The following is a 21,528-nucleotide window of genomic DNA, read 5'->3' as shown; positions in this document are numbered from 1 at the left end:
CCTCCTGTGACCCAAATGTAGCCCTAACTAGGGTTTTTCTTCTTCTGACTCCGCCATTTTATATTATAGACCATTGTCTTCTTATTTTGTTTTCAATAAGTATTTTCAAAGTTTTGATTTTTTCTCCCTACCACTTAGCTCAAATGATATATATATATATGATTACCAAAAGATCTCATTTCATATAAATTGATAACGTAGATGGTTAGTATGTAGAACTAAACAATCATTCGAATTTCAAACAACCTATAAAAAATGTAATTTACCTTCGTAAGAATCAAATGTGTTTCTTAATTTGTATTTTGTTTTTTTATACACGTGTAAGCGTTAAATTAAATAATTAAAGTTGTGAAGGTGTGTAAATTAAAAAGTAATAAATGTTGTTATCCTTTATTCAATCTAAGTTAATCCAGTGCAAAATTTAACAAAAACAATAAGATATCCATAAACTAGTAGAATTTAATAAATAAATTAAAGTTTTGCATGCATTGTAACGAATAATTATATACAATGGGAAACCCATTATTGTATATAATGTAGTACTTTGTTGTTGGTTTTGAAAAGAATGCATGATAATGTTAGGGTTTGGTAAATAATGTGTGAGAAAAGGTGAGAAGATGAGTTTTGGTTTTCGTTGAATTCATGGGTGTGTTAACTGTCTCATTCCTTTTCTCCAATTCCAATAATATAATTACAACTTTTACAGATTACATTATTTGTTTGATTTTGACAAACCCCATCATGAGATATGCCTTTCCTTATCATCCATTTTTATGGGCTTTTGAGCCATATCAATATATATATATATATATATATATATATATATATATATATATATATATATATATATATATATATATATATATATTTATATATATAATAAAAACACACAACACACACACACACACACACATCAAATTCAATAACATTAATTTTACAATTTCCTTTTTGTTTTATTTGCCCAAATATGTTGCACTCTTGCTTCAAAGTTGATCAACTTTTTAGACTTGGGTTTTGTCAGTGTGAAAACACTACCCCTCTTCTCTCCCTATCATCTCTATAAATAAAAAAAAACAAACAAAACCTTTAAACTTATTTAATCCATGGAGTAACGATTTAGTGAAAATCGTAAAAACTTAATCTAAATTAAGTGTTAAATTAAAAGGAAAGGTATTGTTTTGAATGAAAGAAATTGTGAAGGGCTTAGCTGATGGGGGAGTGGGTTTAGAGATGAAGGGGTGTAGGGTTTTAGGTACAAAATCTCCCTTTTCTTCCGGGTAATCATAAATCTCTTCTCTCTCTCATTTTCTCACCCATATCACTCAACATACATCACAATATCATTCCATATCTCTCTATAATACCCCTATTCTTTTTAAAGGAAAAGAAAATTAAATAATATTATGATTTCACTCCTTAGGATAGAGACTTGTAACCAGGCAAAGAAAAACCCTAGCCACAACTTTTTTACCCTTTTTTTTTTTCTAATTTAAAAAATATTGATATTAGGGTTTAGTTTGTGGACAATGACTAGAAAATAGAATTCATAATTTCAATTTTTTTATGGCAATCTTGGTTGTCAATCTCAATATTGTTTGAAGGATTTTTTAAAAAGTGCCAATTTTGTAAAAGAAAAATGAGAAAACAAGCAAACCACAAAATAAAAGAAGAAGAAAAAGAAAGAAAAAGGCATAAATATGGATAGATGGAATAATATTGGTACCTACTGTGTACTGACCTTTCCCTCTTATTACGTTTTTTGTTTTTAAATTTTCTTTTTAGGTTAAATAATATATGTGCTTTAACTTTTACTTCCCATTGCTGTGGCCTTTTAGGGTGGACCCTTTTCTTCTCATGCAGTTTCAATTAATTAACACTCAGAAACTCAAACACAGACAGAGGCATTTAAATTTTGAAGATTTTCTGTTCCTTCATTAATGACAATTTCAACTCCTATTTTACCTATATATCTATCTTTTACGACTATATATATATATATATCAAGATCAATCGACCTTTAATATTTTTCCCTTTTAAGATATTGTTATAACCTCGTATAATTGTTGATTTACGGGGTCTCGATCGAAAATTCAGTTTGTGGTTCGTAGTAAATTTTACTTTCGATTTGGTTTTGAATTTGAAAAACTGAACCAAATTGTTTAGGTTAGTTAAACAAAAAAAATCAGACTACATCAAACAGAAGGCCTCTAATAATGGTGAACATGATTTAGTGACGTTAATAATTAAAGATTTTTCCTGGTTTTGTTTTTGGGATGTTGCATCAATTCAAGAGGATCATATCAAGAACGTGTGATAATATATGCAGAGAATGATGTTGAAGTTCAAATCTTGAGATTTACTGGCAAATAAGAGTGCAGTGTGTTGTGAATGATACTGGCCCATTCTAAACTTCCAAGTAGAGTAGCTTTTTTTGGATGTTGAATTTCATGGTCCCGTCTTAAATATTTAACAATTGAGGAAGTGGCTTTTAATTTACATTTATTTATATATGAAGCAACAGAGAATCCCCTCTGCCATAACCATCTCCAGTTTATTTGGCAGAACTAATATCCCTTCAAAATATTCTCACTCTTACAAGAACCTCAAGTACTCAAATTTATCATATTTGGAGAAGATTTAAATAGATAAAAAAAATAGGCTAAAATTCGACTTTATATCAGATAAACAATCCTTTACACATTTCACCAACCCAAAGAAAGGAAATAAAATATGCTCAACACGTTTTAATCAGCCAGTCATCACAGGGCCCATACAAATAAATCAATATGAACACAAATTCTCAGAGTAAAATCCTGATGAAAAGCCCTTATACAAGACAGCTTGAAACTGGTTAATCAGCAGCGGTTACCTCTGACTTCAATGCTATGTGCTGTAGAACAAACATATTTATGCTTTTATTTCTCATTCCCCAAGGTATAATCTAGATCCATTTGAGAATTCTGCCTTCAGAGTTGTGTTCTGGATCTATCGGACACTCCCAAGGAGCAGAAACTCATAATTTTTTACAACATTTCAGTAACAATATATGATAAAGGACTATGACAAATATGACAGCATCTAAAGCGTGCTAATAAATGTTTGGAAAATTCTTGATACACAAATGAATAATAACTAATATGCCAACATGGTAACGTGAGCTTGCAAACCAGTCTCCTTAAGGTCTTTATGCATTACTCTTAACACCCAACTGTCTGATGCGGAAAAATGATGAAACAGGACTGATAAATGAATGCTAGTATGCTACTCTTCAGTTGCCTCAATTTACTCTCTGCTCTTCCTATCTGCTGAATTATGATGAGCTCCTCTACCTGGATTGCGTGAATCATATCGAGTGTCGCCTCTGTTTCCAGATCCCCTGGTTCTCATATGACCACCCCTCCTAAATGGCTGCCTCCTTATTTCCCTTTCCGATGACACAGGAGAAGTTGGTACATCATAGGGTAATGGTTGGATTCCCTGCAAATCCGGTTCTGGAGCATACTCAATTGGCCTTTTGGACTCATCTATCCTTCTAAATGTAATTGATATTCTAAAGTAAACCAGAAAAGAGGCAAGTTAGGTTGAATAACTAGCAAGTAAAGGTCGTGTCCAAACAGAATCATAAACAAGCAAAACAAACTTCCTGATTATACCTCTTTGTAGGGACTGCAGGTACACAATGCTTCGCAACATCAGCTCCATTTCCATTTAACACAAGAACGGACCTGGGAGAAAATGAATAACAATAAGATTGAAAATCTGATGCAATGGACAAACTGCAGAGATGGAAAGGGGAAATTAACCATGAAAGTAAACATAGTTAACTGCATATTATACATACCCCACAGGCAGAGGGATTGCAATTGGCCCTGAAAATTCACCTGGTCCTACAATAGAAAGATTTGTTCCAAAAACAATATTGCATTCACTGAGAAATGACACAGTGCAGAAAGGTCGAACAAAATCGTGGTTGTCAATATGTGGAGGAATACAGTCCCCTTCGTCATAGATGTTCACAATGCAACTATCAGGAACACATGTTGGAGGAAGCACATGCCACCTCACCAACCTTCGAATGATCACCTTAAAGAGAGATGGTAATGGATCCACAATTTCACTTCGAAGAATTCCAGGAGGATTGCCATTTTTATCCTGTCATTAGAATGATTTACCCTTTCATTAAACATGATACTCTAATTAGGGGTACAAGCTGAGCATCACAACTAGTTGAGTCTCAAAAATGGAAAGTTAAATGCAATTAGAAAGAACCAAACCAACTTAGCAATCAGATAGACTCACAGGTGCATAATTGTAACAGCACCCAAACTGCATAGTTACACGCCCCTTTCCCTTCATCCACTTTTTGGGAGCTGAAAATGTTCGTTCTGCAAAAATTTAAAAATGGTGAATGTGGTGTTCTGTTCGAGTCATTGTCACATTTTCAATCAAAAGAAAGAAAAAACAAGGGGGACAATTGTCATGCTTGTACACAATAGAAAAATAAAGTGTTGGAGATGACCATTGGACAAAAATGGACCCCTTCACATCAAAATCCTTCACCCAAAGAATCACATCCTCAACATCATACCAACACATAGCTCTACACTTGCGTTTGTGGAAGAGTACTTCCCCAACGAAAATCAGAACTTTTCTTGTGGAAACTTAGTTGTGGAAGTATTTGCACTGTTGATTTTCCACAAAAGAAAAGAAAAGAAAATTAAAAGGAAAAGTCCCTTTAATTGCTTCCTCACTAACTGTTGTGCCCTTTGTCAAAAGGACAATGAATTCTTGCTACATGTCTTCATTACTTCCCCTTATGCTGCTTTATTTTGAAATCATATCCTATTGGCTTATCTAGCTTTAATTGGAGGAAAGCTGATGACTTTACTTCAAGGGATCCAATTGGTCACCCTTTTAGCAAGGGAAAGTTTGAATTTCACATACAATCAATCAAACAGGACAAAAAAAAAAGCCTATTTGTTCAAATTTTCCAATTCAAGAAGGTCGGTGATCTCTCCCACAAGAACTACTATTGTATTGTCAAATACAGAATTTTCACTACCTTGCTCAACGAAAGCTAAAAATATCACACCACCACCCACCCCCAATTGTACAACTAACAAACACGGTCTACTCCTCCAATGTCTTGGGACATTTACCCAACTTACTCCACCCAAAACCACCTGCTCGATGACTGCTGGCTTCATGCCACATAGTTTTACCTTTTGTTTTAACTAAAATGATATTAGCTTATTACCTTACATGATACTACAAAAAAGACCAAATGGAACTGAAATAGGGATGGGTTGTTAGATCGTACTTGTACTGATGCAATATATTAGATGAGCCCAGGTACATCGTACATAACTTGCTAAACAAAAACTAACGAGGAATAGGATAAATCCCCAAGTTATACACACTTGAACCACTATGTCAGCATTCAGTAGAAAATAGAGATAATTAATATGCAAACGGGAAAAATTACCTCTTAATTCACCCCTCTTGCCCATCTCCTGAAGTGCATAAACATGATCAACTATTCTCGTCTGTTCTGCAGCACTAAAAATACACGTATGAAGTTCAAGTCCTTCAAGAATATTCACTAGTTTTCCTTTAAACCTCTCCAGACAAATAAAATCTTTCTTCCTTCCAACATTCATGAATCTGATGTGCTCCCTCTGCTCTCTAGACAGCTTTGGCCTCTCAATAACCTTCGATATTGTTAACTTCCGTGTGGACTCATTAACACTGACTAATCTTTTTTCTGATTCATACTCATCTTCCTCTTCTTCTAGTTCATCTTCCTGAGTCATATCAGCCCACGACATTCGAGGGCCTGAGGTCTTGGTGGAATTTAATTTAGAGGGCAGCTCACTAGAAGAAGTTTCAGGTCCTCCATCAGCTTCATTCCCTGCATTCATGCCGTCTTTCCAACTCCCTAATGAATTGGTTTCCGCTTCATCTTTCCAACTTCCAAGAGAGTTTGCATCAAAAGCATCATCCTGATTACCGTTACTCTCATGCATGTCATCCACTGCTGGTGGAGAACCTGAATTCTCGTCGGAACGGCCAGCTACAACATTGTTAAGTTCAATAATTCCATCAGATTATCCTAAATATTAAACAGGGGAAGCAAGATCGTGCAAACCAAAGAAACAGATCATGTAAATTACCAAACACATCAGACCCGTCACTCTTTTTAGTAACACAACACATGAAGAAATCTAAGAACTCTAATTTAATAAAAATCAATTCCCCACTCTTCAAAAATATTAAAATTTTCCCTTCATACACTCAATTATTTGAAGATTCGAAAATAAATTAGATGGGTCATTCTTTCTAACACCCCTCCTGCAATAATTTATCAAGAACGAATAAAAAAGCAACAAAAAATTACCTCGATCGAGGGTGCGGATACGATCCGAGAGCAATTTGGTGCAGTCTCCGCAGAGATCTTTGGAAAGAAACGGAAGCCAAGTGGTGAGAAACTCAGAAGCGATCTTTAGCTCTGAGGGCTTGTAATTATGAAGAAAAGGGTCGTCCAGTTTGAGATGCTGATGACTAAATGCCATCGGCGAGTGAAAGATAATCAACTGCAAGCGACGAGATGTTGGCTAAGAAGATGTTGCTAAAGAAGCAAGAAATCGGTCGACAGCAAAGCCGGAGAACTCAACAGAAGCAATGATGCTAAAAATCAAAATTACGGGAAGACTTGGTTTGTGGACCGTAAAATATAGAGTGGAATTGCGAAAGTTTTATTAATTCGATAGCGGCAAATGCGAATTTTGGAAGAGAAGTACTTACAACAAAAACAGCATCAGATTCGGATTCGGATTCGGGTCTCTTGTTTCTATTACAGTTTCAGTTTCTTCCAATTTTGGGTTAGAACACTCAAAAACCCCAACACACTTAATTACTTTTTTTTTTTTTTCTCTTTTATTTAATTAAAACTTCTTCTTTTTTTTCCTTTCTTTTATTCTACCCATAAGATTTTCTTCTTTTTTTATTACTATTCATTTCTTTCCTTTTTTAAAGTACTATTAAAAGTTCCCTAACAAGAAAAAAAAAACACTAATCAGATCCAAATCCAAGTACTATTTTCTATTTCTATTAAGATACAAAATTTTGTTCTTCCTTATATGTTGAATTTAATTAGTCTGTATTTTAAAAAGTTGTTTAAACATGTAATTATCCAAATAAAACATGCTTAGCATGGTGAAATACTAAATACATATGTATTATTGACTATTGAGCATTCATTTGTTATTAAGTTTTTCTTAACATTTTAAGTGGTTTTACTGTTTTTTATTTTTAATAAATATTTGAATTACAAGTAAAATTCTACATGGGAAAAAACAAGTTTGAAATTTACTTTTAGAACTCTTATGAATAGAAAAAAAAGTGAAACTATTTACTAAATATAACAAAAAAAAAAAAAACAAACAATTTGGTAAATTTTGCTTTTTTTCCCTCTATATTAAGTTGGGCTGGGCTAATAAGAGAAGCCCAATACGAGTGAGCTAGATCCGAGTTCAACTCATGTAAATGGGCCCCCAATAATTCTCAGCCAGAGAAACCGAAAGATATGGATAAAGCAACTCCAGAATACGAAGGTCGGGAGTCAGAAACAATGGAATCAATCAGTCTCCACCAAATTCTCGCTTCTAAACCACCGCTCTCAACCATCAATCCTCAAAAATTCTCCCCAACTTCTCAAATTCAGATCTTCTTTCCAACTCTACGCCACCAACGCCCTCTCAGGATCAAACCGATCAACGCCACTGGCACCGACGGCGACACCGCACCACCGCAGGTTCCGCCGGAAATAACGCCTCCGGAGACGGTTGAAGTGCGGTTTCGTAAGCGGTCGAGAAGACGATCAAAACAGGAGAGGGAGGATGGAGCGGCGATGGGAAATGGGCGGCCGAGAAAGGCGGCAGCGGAGGTTGGTTCCAGTAAGACGAAGAAATGGGAGGAGATGAGCGTGGCGGAAAAGACGATGGAGGTGTATATGGGAGAGAAGGGTTTGTTGTTTTGGCTAAACAAATTTGCTTATGCTTCCATTTTTATTATGATTGGTGGTTGGATTGTGTTTCGATTCGTCGGGCCTTCGCTAAATCTTTATCAGTTGGATACTCCGCCATTATCTCCGACTTCTGTATTCAAGGGCTCATGATCGTCGGAACCACCTTCCTTTAGTTTCGATCTTTAATCCTTTTTCATACATCATCTATCGCGGCTGTTCAAGTATTGTTGTAAATTCTTGTACTGGAGATTTCTTAACTGACAAGTGTTAGTGGAGAATTTGGTGATTATGAATTTTGGGTTTGATCATTAGAATACTTTGTGGAAGATATTGTGAGTTATCTATTAGTGGAAGACACTGAAATATCTTTAGCTTTACCCTTCACTGATTCCAACTAATTATCTTATATCTTTATATGTTTAGAGACATAGAATACCAAAATCAAAGTTCTAATGATTAGAAACACACAAGGGGGAAAATTACCTTGATGGCCACTAAATTTCTGGGCCATTTGATCCTAACATTCAAAATTTTATACATTTAGCACTTAAATTTGAATTTTGTTTTAATTGAATCATTTATTTTAATTGAATAATTAAGTTTCAAGATTTACACTTTTTAACTACAAAACTTAATAATTCAATTGAAAACAAAATTCAAATTTGAAGGGTAAGTTCGCAACATCTTGTAATCATATTAAATTATTTCAAAGAAAAATGAAATAGACCCAAAATTTAGAGACAAAAAACTAAATTTCTCAGTGAAAGAAAGATGAAACTTAGTAACTTTGAAAAATCCAAGCTTGGTGTTACACACTGCAGCTCGTTTTCATGCTGGTAGCCTTATTTTTACACTTAATCCCCACTATTCCAACCGTCTGAGACAAGAAGGTGATAAATTTAATATGAAAAACTGAAAATATATATATATATATATATATCTTATTATTATTATATATAAATGCTTCAACACTAAAATTCTCAACTGTTCAACAAAAATAGTAATGTCATTCACATCAAAACCTCCTTCCCTAAGTAATGGAAAACTGACAATCAATCAATATACCTTGGAGACTAGAAGAGTTGATTATGAGATCCAAAAATTTGGTTGAAAGAAACTTGCAGCATAGGAACAAAAACCATCCCAAGTCTGTAGAAAAATTGTTCTTAGATGGCACTGAGGGGCAGAGAAAGTGAATCTCTTTGAGTCTTGCACCTGTTACAAAAAAGCATTTCAATAATGGACCTGCAATATAAATGCAATGCGAGCTGCCAAACTCCATTTAACATCCAATAAACCTACTAAGTTAGCAACCAGAAGAACATACAAATCAGCCATTTTCCACGTAAGAACTTGTGGCGCAACTGAATTATAAGATCTAAAGGTTAAAAGATCAACCAGATAATATATTAGTTTAGGTGATAACCTGTTACAGTGTAAGCGAGATGCATAATTATGATTATTGCAATTTGTGCACATCCAATCTCCGTTGCGCCATTGCTTTGCTCTGCAGATTCATAAGGTTAGGATAGGAATGAATTGTCTCAATCAGTGAAGAGTTCATAGTCAACCAAAAAACAAGTTGTTCTATGGTACTAAAATATTGGGTAATGTCAAGCATTATAAATTATTATTCATCACTTCAGTAGTCTTGGTACCGATTTTGGTCAGAAAGAAAAGGGTTTGAATATCTCATTGTTTCGATCGCCAAGAAAATGAAATACGGCTAGCAAATGCATATTACCCTTTCCCTAGGAGCGTCGGTGCAGTTGCTTGTGGAGGAAACTGCATTGGCATTTCCAAATTTGGAGCTACACTAGAACTTTCATGGGGATAAGAATTATATAATCCTACGTTTGGGTCACTACCAGCGCCCATCATCTGCTCAAAACCTGGGTAAGATTGTTGTTGCTCATTTGCCTGAATGCCAAGAAAAGAACGGGAAGAAGCCATTGATCAGAGTTACCAAATTTTAACAGAAAATTTTCTTTAAATACGAAAAAATATTATCATCCTTTTTCTCCTGAGCATAGGGAATACCTGTCCAATATTCAATCTCTTGTTATCCCACTGATGAACAAGTTCTTCGGATGCTAACCGTTTCATTCCAAGTGCTGCATAATCCAAACAAAAAATATATACATAAAAAAAGGAAGTGGAAAGAAAGATAGGTGAGTCTAATGTCCCTCAGGGGAAGTCAAATTCATTCAGAATTAGAATTCCAATCAACTTTTATCTCCACTACCTACTCTACTTTTCTCAGCTGAAACACCTTGTACAAGGATATTAGAACAACCTCTCCTTAGGCCAACTAAGTTTTTCCATTCCACCAACATTTCCTCCTATGAGACATTACTACAAACTCTGGACTATGAATTTACTCATTCAACTAACAACAAAGAATATAAATAGGATTGCTTAAACAATATAAACATCTTTCTCACAAGACACGCCATAGGTCCAATGCCTTTTCATTATTACTTACATAGACTTTAAAATAGTCCCTCGTGCTCTCTTAAAGCTAAAATCCTAGAATGACCATTCAAAACCTAGAGACCAAAGAGAAAGGACAAGTACCTTGTGGTGAAGCATTGCACTTCTTGCACTGCAAATATGACAAAGCTCAATTAGATAAACAACAGGTGTAAACAGAAATGAGAAACCACAAACACCAATAGGAAAAGTACAAAACAACTCTCAGTATGTAAAGGTGGAAACCCCACCTGTGCACGTGAAGAATAATTATGAAAACCACAGTTGCATAACCAGTCGCCATTCCGCCAGCCCTTTGGAACCGAAAGGAGCTGATTAGCTAAACTCATATACGAGATTGCAGAATTATTTCCACTCAAAGGAAATGTTGGAGCTGCATGAATTCCATACTTATCAGCACCTCCCAGGGACCAGTTAGAGCTCAAGGGATGCAGATGCTGTGAAGTGCCATTTCCAATTAATCCAAGATTCATCTTTGAATCCAATCCTCCCTGGGTCCTGGCAAAATAGTGTGAATAAGTTGGAAAAGAAGCTCCAGGGATTGCAAGTGCTGGCATTGCTGCTACCTCCTTTGGTTGTCCACACTTTTTGCACTTCTCTCTTGATGCATAATTGTTGTTAGTGCAACCTATTGCACCACAGCCAGACAAACCCAACCCACAAGAAAACCAGGTATACGCACACCAAGCAGTCCATCCACACCATATACACATACAAAAAACACAAACGACTCATGACTCAACCTAGTTTAGAATTTTTCTAAAAGCATGAGTTCGCTGGAATATAAACATTAATGGAAAGTGCAAGCAGAAAACAATCCTCAAAGAAAATTTTGAACTGGAGGTAAATATGCAATGAAGATTCCTTTGATTTAAGTCCAGTGACAGGCAAACCAAAGATCAAAACAATTTCACTCTTCATAGTATAACACATGGCTGTGTAAAGTATACCAACTCCAACTACAGATTTTCTGAATTGGCAGTAAATGAGTATTTTATTACACAGGATGTTTAAGGCTATCTTGATTAGTATTTTATTTACTGATCACATCAATGGGGATTTTCCTTCACCACACCCTACAGTTTTAGTCGATTTAAATTGGAAATGTTCAATAATTATTAGCTCATTGTATTTAGGTGGAAAACTATCAAAGCAAGAAACCTCACTGGAGTAAGAGCCATAAGCCTAACTCGATAACTCCACTCCTACTCAGATGTTAGAAAAGAGAAACGTTCCAACAAAACTCCATCACGTGAACATTCTTCAAACAAAATACCCACACCAAGTGTCAGACACAGAATCGAATTATGCTACTCTAAAATTCTGAACTAAACGTTTAATTCTAAGTTCAGCTATGAAAACCAACAAAACGAAGTCGGGAATACAACACAGTTTGCAGGTTGCATAAAGAAACGGGGCAAAAACAAGTACAGTTAATATAGGAAGCTAACCCGTGCAGATCCAATCACCGATTCGAGGAAGCCATTTGGAGTCTGGAGGCGTTTTATTGTCGACAAGAAGGCGAGGTTGTTTGCATCTATTACAGAAGGATCGAAAAGCATAGTTCCTATTCTTGCATCCACTGCACTCCCAATCGCCTTCTTTACCTTCGCCCATTGCCAGTTGTAACGATGCTTTTCCTTCTATCCCCTCCTTCCCTCCATCCATTGCTCAAAATATTAGTTCAACTGATGGTCAAAAAACAACCAGTGTACTCGAAGGGAAGAGGAGAGGAGAAGGCGAAAATTTCCGCCTCCAGCAACACACCAACCACGGCGGTTCTTCTTTTTCTCTGTGTGGGCTAAGCTTGCCCGCGGGATTTTCGTGGGCTTCGGCTTCGATGGCCTTTTACGGCACTACCAGTGAGCCCTCGGCATTAACTTTAGACTATTTTAGGTGTTAGGAATTTAGGACTGTGTAGTAAATTTATAATTATTGACTATACTTCCATTCATTTTGTCACGCTCCAACTCCGTTTCTCTATTTACAAACTCTCTATTTCAAAAAATAAAATAAAAAAATTATATAGGTAAGTGTTCGGACCCGCTTGTAAAATATAATTATATATTGTCAAACCAATATATATTAGATATTATCACAACAAATTTTATGAATTTGTATTGTCAAACCATATATATTTTAACATTTCCTTGTGTTTGAGCAAACATTTTACCCGAACTTCCAAGTTCATAGTAATAGATTATTTATTGATTTCATTAAAAATGAAATGCAACCTTGTTAGGATTGTTAGTGATTTAAAATGTGAGAATGTTTGTACCATTCTGTTATCAAACTGACTTTCTCGTATGCTCATGATTTTGGTATAGAGTTTTCCACCGACCCGTTTCCATCGTCTCCTAGATCATTTTCCAACACAAACTGTATATGATATTTTTCATTTGCATTTTTTTTTTCGTGCGAGCACTTTTTACCATTACTAGTGGACACTTTCTTCAACTCTCGTAAAAAAATTATGAAATCAGTAGTATTTAAACTTATTGAAAATAGAGTGAGATTGTAGGCCTATCATGGTTGACCCAAAAGTGGAACGTAGCTTATGAAAGCAAAAGCGTATTCCAAATATTGCATATTGGTGAACGTTTTACGTATATGGAAGATGAAGTATATTGTTTATTGACAAAGTTCGTCTTATTGTTTTTTGACGAGTTCATCGAGATATGATGGTGAAGGCAAAAACACAACGATGGTGATTTTCTAAAAATAAAGTAGGAATACAAGTAAGGGAAATAAGATGTAGATATGTGTTGTAAGACGCACTAATTTGGTCAACATATGCCTAAGTGTCATATTATGAGATTCAAATCAATTAATATGTGTTAAACTAAAACAAGTGTACTTGTTGACGTTTTTATCATCTTGATTAATTTTTTACTGATGATATCATGGATTTAGTATAGGCCTACATACATACAAAGAGCATACATACAACTTGATGTTATTTGTATGTATATATAATTGAAACAATATCAACGTTATAAGCTAGCCTAGTGGTAAAACTGTCACTCATCCCCTCTAAACGTACGTTCAAGTCATATTTCAAACTATTTAAATTAAACTATAAAGCCTATGCCAACAATTTTTTCGAATATGCTACTAGACACCTATATACACATGTATATATTAAAGATTTTTTTTTTAAAAAATAACACATTTTACATAATATTTACAACATATAGTAAATTCTATAACGAATATTTATTGATATGTTATAGTGATAGATTATCATTGATATAATATAAAATTTTGGTATAATTTATAAATATTTTAATTTATTTGCTATTTTTAAAAACGTTCATAAATTAAGTGAGTGTTTTAAAAAATAAGCATACGAAACACCTTGAGTTATTTAAAAAAAGTCGCATCAAATGAAAATAATAATCAAGCATTTGACAAACACATCATATTTAAATATAGACCTTGTAATTGTTAAACTGGAACATATATACACTTTTTGATAAGTGGTACGAAATATCACAAGACCCTTTTGGCTAGAACCTTCTTAAACCCTAACCCCCAATCAGTTCAGATTCGCGCCTTTGAGTTCCCACGAAATTATGAAATTGAATGAAAATAAATTATAGTCTTTGTATTGTGATCAAATTGTCAACAGATTTAGAGGCCCAACTCGATGTCCGGTAGGAAACAAGGTGAAGCGCCGGCTGACGAAGGTGGATCTGGACCATCTGGTAATAAGCCACCGCGCATCAAAATCTCAAAATCCTCTGAAGGAAGCGATGCCAAGGTTCTCATACTTGATCTTTCTGGTTGTTTTGAAAAGTAGATATTGTATTTACTTGTCAGACTCACCCTTGTTTCACTGATTGTTGACATTGGTACTCGTAGTTGAAGAGACATAATAGATAACTAAATCCCTGAGCTGTATGAGGGTTTATATTTTATTAATTTGTTTATCTATGTAAATTCTATACCACATTGCACTAGCCCATTTCATCTCAAGGCATTTTGTACTACTCTAGAATGCTAGCAGGAAGCTTAAAGATATGGAAATCTGCGTCCCAATTGTCTGTGGAACCATCGCATTTTACCTTGGCAGGAAGGCCAGCGAGTGAGTTTCCATTTTTCAGGGTTTGTTTCATTTCCCTTCCTTCTTTTAGGCATTTGGCTAACGAAGATTATCTAATTTTCCCTTTAGGTCCCAGTCACATAAATGGACGGTCTATGTGCGTGGTGCTACTAATGAGGATCTCGGGGTAGTGATAAAGAGAGTTGTGTTTCAGTTGCACCCTAGCTTTAATAATCCGACAAGAGTGATTGAATCACCGCCTTTTGAGTTATCAGAATCTGGTTGGGGAGAATTTGAGATTGCCATCACACTTTTTTTCCACAGCGACGTCTGTGATAAACAATTAGATCTGTAAGTTATTGTTGCTATTTTTTCGTGGCATTGACTGTGTTTTCATTGAATATGAAACAATCAGGAGACAGTAAAGATTATATCAAATGAGAAAGGAATAATAGGGGTGTGTGATAGAGAGTTATCCAGCTTGAGTTATGGGGATTTGCAAATTCTATTTTATGACTATTTTAAATTATTATAGGTTTCACCATCTGAAGTTGTACCCTGAAGATGAGTCTGGTCCCCAAACAACAAAGAAGCCTGTTGTGGTGGAATCTTACAACGAAATTGTGTTTCCCGATCCATCCGAAATTTTTTTCTCTCGTGTTCAGAATCATCCAGCTGTTGTTGTGCCTCGGCTTCCTGCTGGTTTCAATCTACCTAATCCTGGTAATTGTCTGTTATTTTATCTTGCATACCTGTTGTTGCAGTTTCTATGTTAATTCAATAATTGGCTATATGCAGCATCAATTGAGAATATGGCAGAAAGGGAGAAAGGCGACACTAAGGATCATTCCCTTAGTCAGTGGTTCCTGAATTTCTCAGAAGCAGACGAGCTGTTAAAACTTGCTGCTGCTCGCCAACAAGTATGAATATATATATATATATTTTTCACCTCAAACCATATTTTCTCCTATTTCTTTATCGTTTGCTTTCTACTTATCGAAATACTTTAGTTTCTAAAGAGAACTAATTTCTGGTTTTCTACTACAACGGCACAATGATCAGTGACTTTGTTAATATCTGGCTGAATTTTTTTTATAAGAGTTAATACATGTTTGTTTGATGGTCTTTTTCATCTTGTTGGTGGCAGTGTATATGTCAAACTGTGGAAAATTGAAGTCCACTTATAATTGACATTTCCTACTAGACTTTGGTGGATTTTAGTTTTATTGTGAAATTTGATATAAAGTACATTTATATAAGAATATGGTTATGACTTATTAGTTTGTAGTTTATTATGTACTTGAACTTGTTTCCTAGTTGACTTTGTGCCTATTGGTTCTGGTTACTAGATGTGTTAGTTCCAAATCAATCATTATTAGCTTATTTCATTCTTTGTTAATCACGAGCAATAATCTATTGGGAGGCTCATGATTAAGATTGTCGATTTTTGCATTAACACGATGGTTGATCTGCTAGGTGCAAGCTCATATTGTCAAATTGAGAAGACAACTCAGTGTGATGGATGGACTGCCTCAGTTCTCTAAACCAACTGCTGGTTATGAATTTACGTCATAAGCTGGAGGCTGATGGAGTTTATCGATGTAATTAGGTTTTCCTGCCAGTTCTCATGGTTCAGGCCAATGTAAACAGTAATGTACTGAGTTTTCTTTAAAAAAATTATTCATGCAGTTAAAGTCAATTAAAGTAGGATTTATCGCTCGTAGGAAATTTGTTAGTTCACTTGTGCTCCTGAGATACTTTTTAATCATCCGTGTTTTTATTGATTCACCCACATCTGCGTTGATGAAAATGAATACGCAGGGGAAGGAAGAACTGGCAATCCGTTGCAAAATCCCATGGGTCAATATTACCATTGAAAGAAAAGACCCTCTCTAACTGGCAAGTGCATAGAAGAAGGAATAGCTACAGGAATTACTAGCTAAAAGTATTAAACCTTAAGCCTCGCATAATTTCAGACTTGAATATTATTCTCCAATCCTAAACATTCTGCTGTGTCTCTATTGAAATCTTTCAAACAGTAGGTAGATCTGAGATTCTGTATGCAAATTTAGCTTTGGATTAAGACCTGGAGTGGAACCTAAACAATTAGAAGTAGCTTAGAGCTTTTTGCAGAATCTCTTGGCAAAAGTTCAATGAACAAATATGTGGCAACCTCTTCTACATCTTCTCCGGACCATCTTATGGGGTGATGGGAATGTCGGGACACTTTTCAAACGTTATCAGCTTTTGGGTTCTAATCCTCTCAAAAGCAAGATATCAAGGAAATAATATTTTTGCTTTTTTTCCCCCCAATGAGGTCGATAAATTGTTTATTAGGCACATTGCTCCTTGGACATAGACTCAAAAAATCTGCAGGTACTACGGCACCAAAGTGATCCAGCTTCCATTCTCTCAAATCCAGTCTTCTTTGGTTCGGCCCCAAATCCTCAAGAAGCTTCAGATGATTGTAATTTATGAATACTGTGAACTGAAATGATATAGTTGATTGAATCCTCACTGTATGTTTTTGTGGTGTTCCTGGTTTACAATTAATATTTTAAACCCATGTAAAGTGATCAGTTTATTTGTATTATTATGTTTTTGTGGGTGCAGAACCATGGAATGGAAGCAAGATAGATTTTTTCCCTTTCTACAATTTTGATTTTATGTGAGGAGATTAATGAAACTCCTCATAGAGAAAAAGTACTAATGATGATAAAGTCAAGGAGAATATAAAAAAGTATGATCTTGCACTATTTAAGATTTTCTTTACACCGAAGACTGGAGTGGCATTTATGCTAAATAATCTTGTTTTTAATATGACAAACATGGTCATGATATTCATCAAATTTTCAGGTCAGCATGTGCTAAAAGGAAATTGTCCTTTGTTGCTTAGTAAAAATGGCCTCTGCTTCACAGGAAATACTGACAACGAAAATCCTTCTCTCTTACTCCTTCATTTTTTTGCTGCTCGCAGATTGTGAAGACAGCTGTTTCTGTGGATAATGCCTATCTATTCTCGTATTTATTGCTTCTGGCTGCTTTAACATCATTACATTGAAATTAGAACAATAGCTGAACTTGAAGACATTATTGCAATGGTAGAAGCCCCCATTTGTATGCCCCACAATGAATAGAAAAGTCTGCTTTTGTGAAATTGCTGAATGCAGGTAGTTTGGAGCTCTTCTCATTTACCCTAATAATTCTCAATGGGGTGAGAATGGGAAAGGACTGGAAGGTGAATTCAGCTGCCCTACGTCAGTTGTATAGACAGAGAGGCTGCTTATATCATAGCCAACGAGATTGCTTTTGAGCCTTGGAACATGGGAAACTGAAGCAAGTCAGCAAAGTAAGGCTGGATATATGAGTGGTGCTCATTTACATAAGATAAACCCTATTTTATCGAAACTCTAGAGAATTTTGAACTCGTGTATTTCCAGCTTTTGGGTTGCCACATGGGTGGTCTTTTGATGTGGAGACATTCAAGGGAATTGGCTGGGAGCATAATGACATAGTCTTTACTCAATATGTGTATCCTTTCATCTCTCACCATTATTTACTATTAACATTTATAGATGTTTCATTTCACATACAGATAAACAGGTAACAAACAGTCTCGGAGTGTGACGGTTTTTGAATCGTTCGAATGTGCCAACATCTACAGGGGCTGGGAAATTGTGGATGGTGGGTAGCCTATTTTGAGCTAAGCTGAGCTTTCAAAGACAAACTTGTGTTATCCAAGGAACAGACCAGTACGCAGAGAGTTAAGAATAAAGAAACAGAGTTTCGTCTCTATGGTCCACTACCTTAATAAGGTACTATAAGTCAAATCTATCCTACTTCGTGCCCGAAAGTAGAACCGTATGTCCTGGACTTGGACCACTCCACAACTGAGTCGGAAACACAAGTCTTTACTTGCGCGGATTCTGTTGATACAGAGCCTCAAGATTTGGATTTAACAGGCCAAAATATGTAAGACAAAATTTCAAGTTTGGTCTTTCAATCTGGTGAGTGGCTTTGTGTAGCCTAGATACGAGGAAATCGTGAGAACGTTGTTTTCTGTAATAATAATTAAATAATTACCTTCAGGAAATTGACTTTTACGGGCTCTTAAGTCTCATGTGGGAAACATGTAGTATAGCAAATTGCTTTTCATTTTGTGGCACGTCTTTGTTAAAATGCTCTGGCATTCCCGAAATATTTGCTCTTTGCTTTCAGCTTTCTGATCAGCTGTCTATTTTTCGTAAATATATTAGTAAACTTCTTCTTCTAATAAAATGTTTTTCTTAAATAGAATGGGTCGGGCTCAAAGCGAGGATTTCAATTCCTGAAATGGCGAGGTTTGTGGTCTGAATTCTCTATCTCTATCTCTATTGCTATTATGTTGTTGTAAATATATTGGTAACCTTTCTCTTCTAAATGAAATTATTTAGTTCTTACAAAATGATGATAAATAACTGTGGAAGCTTTTTCCTAAATAGAACAGGCTGAAAACCGTAGCGTAGACTGGTCATGTGGTCTAACAATACAATTCAATTCAATGATAAATTTAATGAATCCACACTCTGTCCAACCTATGCGTGTGCAGAGCTTCAATAAATGGTCAAAGACATTGAAGTACCTTAATAAATTATTATTATTCTAGGTTAAATTAAAATTTTAGCTATTTAAGTCTTGATTTTCTTTTTGGAAAACAAATTTTTTATTCTACCATGACACAAAATTTAAAGTTGAAGTTTAGATACTGTTTAATAGTATCACGTAGACACACGGACTAAACTTGTGATAACCATTATTATATTATGTGGATAATGAAGACAAATTCTAATGCTACTCTCGTGAAATCTAACCATATTAAATTGTTTCTAATTTATTCTTCTCTGGAAAAGGTTGCCTTGCTATTCTATTTTATTGATATTCAAATGTGTATGTAAGTTTTGGATTTGGTAGGAAGTGGAAATGTCTTTGCTAATATACAATGTTCTAACTCATTCCACCTGAACCCTAATTTGAACAAAACTCATCTCCCCAATCTAAGCTGTGAAAAATGTTGAATTGGCGAAAGTGGGGGCCCCATGTTGTGTGTTAAAGAGACCCAACTGGGTAGAGAAAAGGCCCACTTGGGTTGGCATATGCAAACTCTTCCAATACACAATTGGCTTAGAACTCTTGTGGTCTGTTCTTTACTCCCACATCTCACATGTTTTTGTTTCTCAATATTTTTCCTCTTCCTCTTAAATACCTCTTTAATCTCTCCATTTTCTTTTCAAACTTATATTCTAACTCAATCTATCGGTCTACCTATCATATTCCTCCCTCCCTCCCTCCCTCCCTCCCACCAGCCACAAAACACACATACTTGCTTCCCACTCTTATAATATTATGGCTATCAAAAAGGCTAATCTACTTCAGCCCTCTGCCTCCTTCAGACATATTCTCAAAAGATGTTCAAGCTTTGGCAAGAGAACAAATGGCTGTAATGAAGATGGTCTCCCTGAAGACGTCCCAAAAGGCCATTTCGCCGTCTACGTCGGAGAAAACCGAAGCCGATACATTGTCCCGATCTCGTGGCTAGCCCATCCACAATTCCAAAGCTTGCTGCAGAGAGCAGAGGAGGAGTTTGGTTTCAACCATGACATGGGAATCACTATCCCTTGTGAAGAAGTTGTTTTTCGCTCCTTAACTTCCATGATTAAGATCAGATGAAGTTCAAACAAATACAAATACTCATCATTTTTTTCTTCTTTTAAGTTGTTTGATTATTAGTAGGAAAAAGGAATTGGAAGGAGCCAAATTTGCCCTCCTCCTTTTGCTGGAGTTCTTTTTTAACACGATTGACGTAAAATCATCTTTGATCATATATTGTAAAAATTTGGTTGTACAGTTTTTCAAACTGTAAAGCTAAACCGTATATCATTTATCTCTCTCTCTCTCTCTCTTTTTGGTGTTTAAGATGAAATGCCAAAGCGTTGCAATGGATTTGATTTTTCTATTGTTGTGAACATCTTTATAAGTCTACCATCAATAATATAAAGCAAAAGGTTGCAGGTTTTTCATTATCCTCGATTCAAATAAAACTACACAAATCATTTTGATCTTTATTTATTTTACTTCTATTCTGGAATTTTTTGGAGTAGAAAAAGTACTGCAATTAGTTTATAATTACGTGGAAAAAATATCTTTTAAAAGTCCAATTTTAAATTACACTCATCCTTTTGTAGTCCATTCAATTGTTCCATTAAAGTTTGGTATACGATAACTTCTTTTTTCTTATTCTTTAATCATTTTTTTTCTGTATAGTCGTAGTGAGTTGCAAAATGACGAGTAGAGCTATCAAAATAAATATAGCTCAATTGACATAAAAATGTTTATATTATTGATCATGTAATTTCCTCTACCCTTACGTGATTTCCTTACATATTATTAAAAGAAAAGAAAAAGGTGATGTGGTGAGTGTACCTGATAACATGTAACAACATTTTTAGATTGAACCTAGTGAGAGTTCTAGTAAACATATGTAAAGAGCTATGCCCCAAACTTAATTTGTAAGTTTAGGATCCTTGTAATCATGGTACTGCCCCCTCCATAATTGACAGTTGACAAATTTTAGACCTTATCAAGTTGGGAGATACTCAAGTTGGAACATGAAGTTCAAAGTTGAACAAGTAAAGTAGGTTCCACAATCCTCCTAAAATAAAGTCCAAAAAAGCTAAATTATTTTTAAAATAGTAAAATATTACTCATCAACTTTCATAAACATTTATACAAACAAGGTACGAAATTATACTTCAACCACATATAGTTTTTAAAAATTTATTACAAACTTTCAAGAGAATCAATGTATTTTTTAAACAAATAGGATAACATTCAAAAAATTTCTTTAATAATCTAATCATTTGTTAATGATATGATAACAAAACTTTGGACTTAAAAAAAAGATTAAAGGTTAATTAATCTTTTTGTT

At 35.0% G+C, this 21,528-nt stretch overlaps 5 protein-coding genes across 7 annotated transcripts; 3 read left to right on the top strand and 2 right to left on the bottom strand.

Annotated features, from left to right (window-relative positions):
• Positions 1–2,644: 2,644 nt before the first annotated feature.
• On the bottom strand, positions 2,645–6,927 carry LOC101203292 (RNA demethylase ALKBH9B). Of its 2 annotated transcripts, XM_031886615.1 has the most exons (7): positions 6,805–6,927; positions 6,398–6,593; positions 5,486–6,073; positions 4,300–4,385; positions 3,842–4,152; positions 3,654–3,725; positions 2,645–3,550 (listed from the first exon to the last, which is right to left on the bottom strand). In XM_031886615.1, exons 2-7 carry the CDS (start codon positions 6,570–6,572, stop codon positions 3,283–3,285), a joined length of 1,500 nt encoding a protein of 499 aa, XP_031742475.1. In that variant the 5' UTR covers positions 6,573–6,593; positions 6,805–6,927; the 3' UTR covers positions 2,645–3,282. The 2 variants fall into 2 exon arrangements, with proteins under 2 accessions (XP_031742475.1, XP_004134867.1); XM_004134819.3 differs by lacking the exon at positions 6,805–6,927 and having other exon boundaries at positions 6,398–6,782.
• A 643-nt stretch (positions 6,928–7,570) lies between these two features.
• LOC101202736 lies at positions 7,571–8,408 on the top strand. The gene has a single exon (XM_004134982.3). It carries the CDS (start codon positions 7,586–7,588, stop codon positions 8,174–8,176), a length of 591 nt encoding a protein of 196 aa, XP_004135030.1. The 5' UTR covers positions 7,571–7,585; the 3' UTR covers positions 8,177–8,408.
• Positions 8,409–8,931: 523 nt separating this feature from the next.
• LOC101203537 (uncharacterized RNA-binding protein C17H9.04c) lies at positions 8,932–12,407 on the bottom strand. Its single transcript, XM_004134820.3, has 7 exons — positions 11,971–12,407; positions 10,750–11,147; positions 10,604–10,631; positions 10,067–10,140; positions 9,771–9,946; positions 9,453–9,533; positions 8,932–9,241 (listed from the first exon to the last, which is right to left on the bottom strand). The coding sequence occupies exons 1-7, from the start codon at positions 12,185–12,187 to the stop codon at positions 9,193–9,195; spliced, it is 1,023 nt and encodes a 340-aa protein (XP_004134868.1). The 5' UTR covers positions 12,188–12,407; the 3' UTR covers positions 8,932–9,192.
• A 1,558-nt stretch (positions 12,408–13,965) lies between these two features.
• LOC101203782 (transcription initiation factor TFIID subunit 14b) lies at positions 13,966–16,554 on the top strand. The gene is made up of 6 exons (XM_004134821.3): positions 13,966–14,282; positions 14,518–14,606; positions 14,694–14,915; positions 15,100–15,287; positions 15,363–15,484; positions 16,041–16,554. Exons 1-6 carry the CDS (start codon positions 14,169–14,171, stop codon positions 16,137–16,139), a joined length of 834 nt encoding a protein of 277 aa, XP_004134869.1. The 5' UTR covers positions 13,966–14,168; the 3' UTR covers positions 16,140–16,554.
• Positions 16,555–17,349: 795 nt separating this feature from the next.
• Positions 17,350–20,556, top strand: LOC101204027 (auxin-responsive protein SAUR50). 2 transcript variants are annotated; one of them, XM_031887563.1, is made up of 3 exons: positions 17,350–18,571; positions 18,859–18,904; positions 19,994–20,556. In XM_031887563.1, exons 2-3 carry the CDS (start codon positions 18,897–18,899, stop codon positions 20,268–20,270), a joined length of 285 nt encoding a protein of 94 aa, XP_031743423.1. In that variant the 5' UTR covers positions 17,350–18,571; positions 18,859–18,896; the 3' UTR covers positions 20,271–20,556. The 2 variants fall into 2 exon arrangements, with proteins under 2 accessions (XP_031743423.1, XP_031743422.1); XM_031887562.1 differs by having other exon boundaries at positions 17,350–18,904.
• The last annotated feature ends 972 nt before the right edge of the window (positions 20,557–21,528 follow it).

This window comes from Cucumis sativus, chromosome 6, assembly GCF_000004075.3.
Source record: "Cucumis sativus cultivar 9930 chromosome 6, Cucumber_9930_V3, whole genome shotgun sequence".
NCBI lineage: Eukaryota > Viridiplantae > Streptophyta > Magnoliopsida > Cucurbitales > Cucurbitaceae > Cucumis > Cucumis sativus.
Note: the sequence above shows the minus strand (reverse complement) of the source record. Positions and strands in the feature narration are given on the sequence as shown.

Bases quoted from the DNA above. Each gene is read 5' to 3' on its own strand.
- LOC101203292 (XM_031886615.1), bottom strand. From the start codon at position 6,572: ATGGCATTTAGTCATCAGCATCTCAAACTGGACGACCCTTTTCTTCAT. The intron at 4,386-5,485 runs GTAATTTTTCCC...AAATTTTTGCAG, and splicing joins CAAGAGGGGTGAATTAAGAG to AACGAACATTTTCAGCTCCC. The intron at 3,551-3,653 runs GTATAATCAGGA...GGTTTACTTTAG, and splicing joins CCTGCAGTCCCTACAAAGAG to AATATCAATTACATTTAGAA.
- LOC101202736 (XM_004134982.3), top strand. From the start codon at position 7,586: ATGGATAAAGCAACTCCAGAATACGAAGGTCGGGAGTCAGAAACAATG.
- LOC101203537 (XM_004134820.3), bottom strand. From the start codon at position 12,187: ATGGATGGAGGGAAGGAGGGGATAGAAGGAAAAGCATCGTTACAACTG. The intron at 10,632-10,749 runs GTGGGGTTTCCA...TCATATTTGCAG, and splicing joins ATTATTCTTCACGTGCACAG to TGCAAGAAGTGCAATGCTTC. The intron at 9,242-9,452 runs GTTATCACCTAA...TTTTTGTAACAG, and splicing joins TCTCGCTTACACTGTAACAG to GTGCAAGACTCAAAGAGATT.
- LOC101203782 (XM_004134821.3), top strand. From the start codon at position 14,169: ATGTCCGGTAGGAAACAAGGTGAAGCGCCGGCTGACGAAGGTGGATCT. The intron at 14,916-15,099 runs GTAAGTTATTGT...AAATTATTATAG, and splicing joins TGTGATAAACAATTAGATCT to GTTTCACCATCTGAAGTTGT. The intron at 15,485-16,040 runs GTATGAATATAT...TTGATCTGCTAG, and splicing joins TTGCTGCTGCTCGCCAACAA to GTGCAAGCTCATATTGTCAA.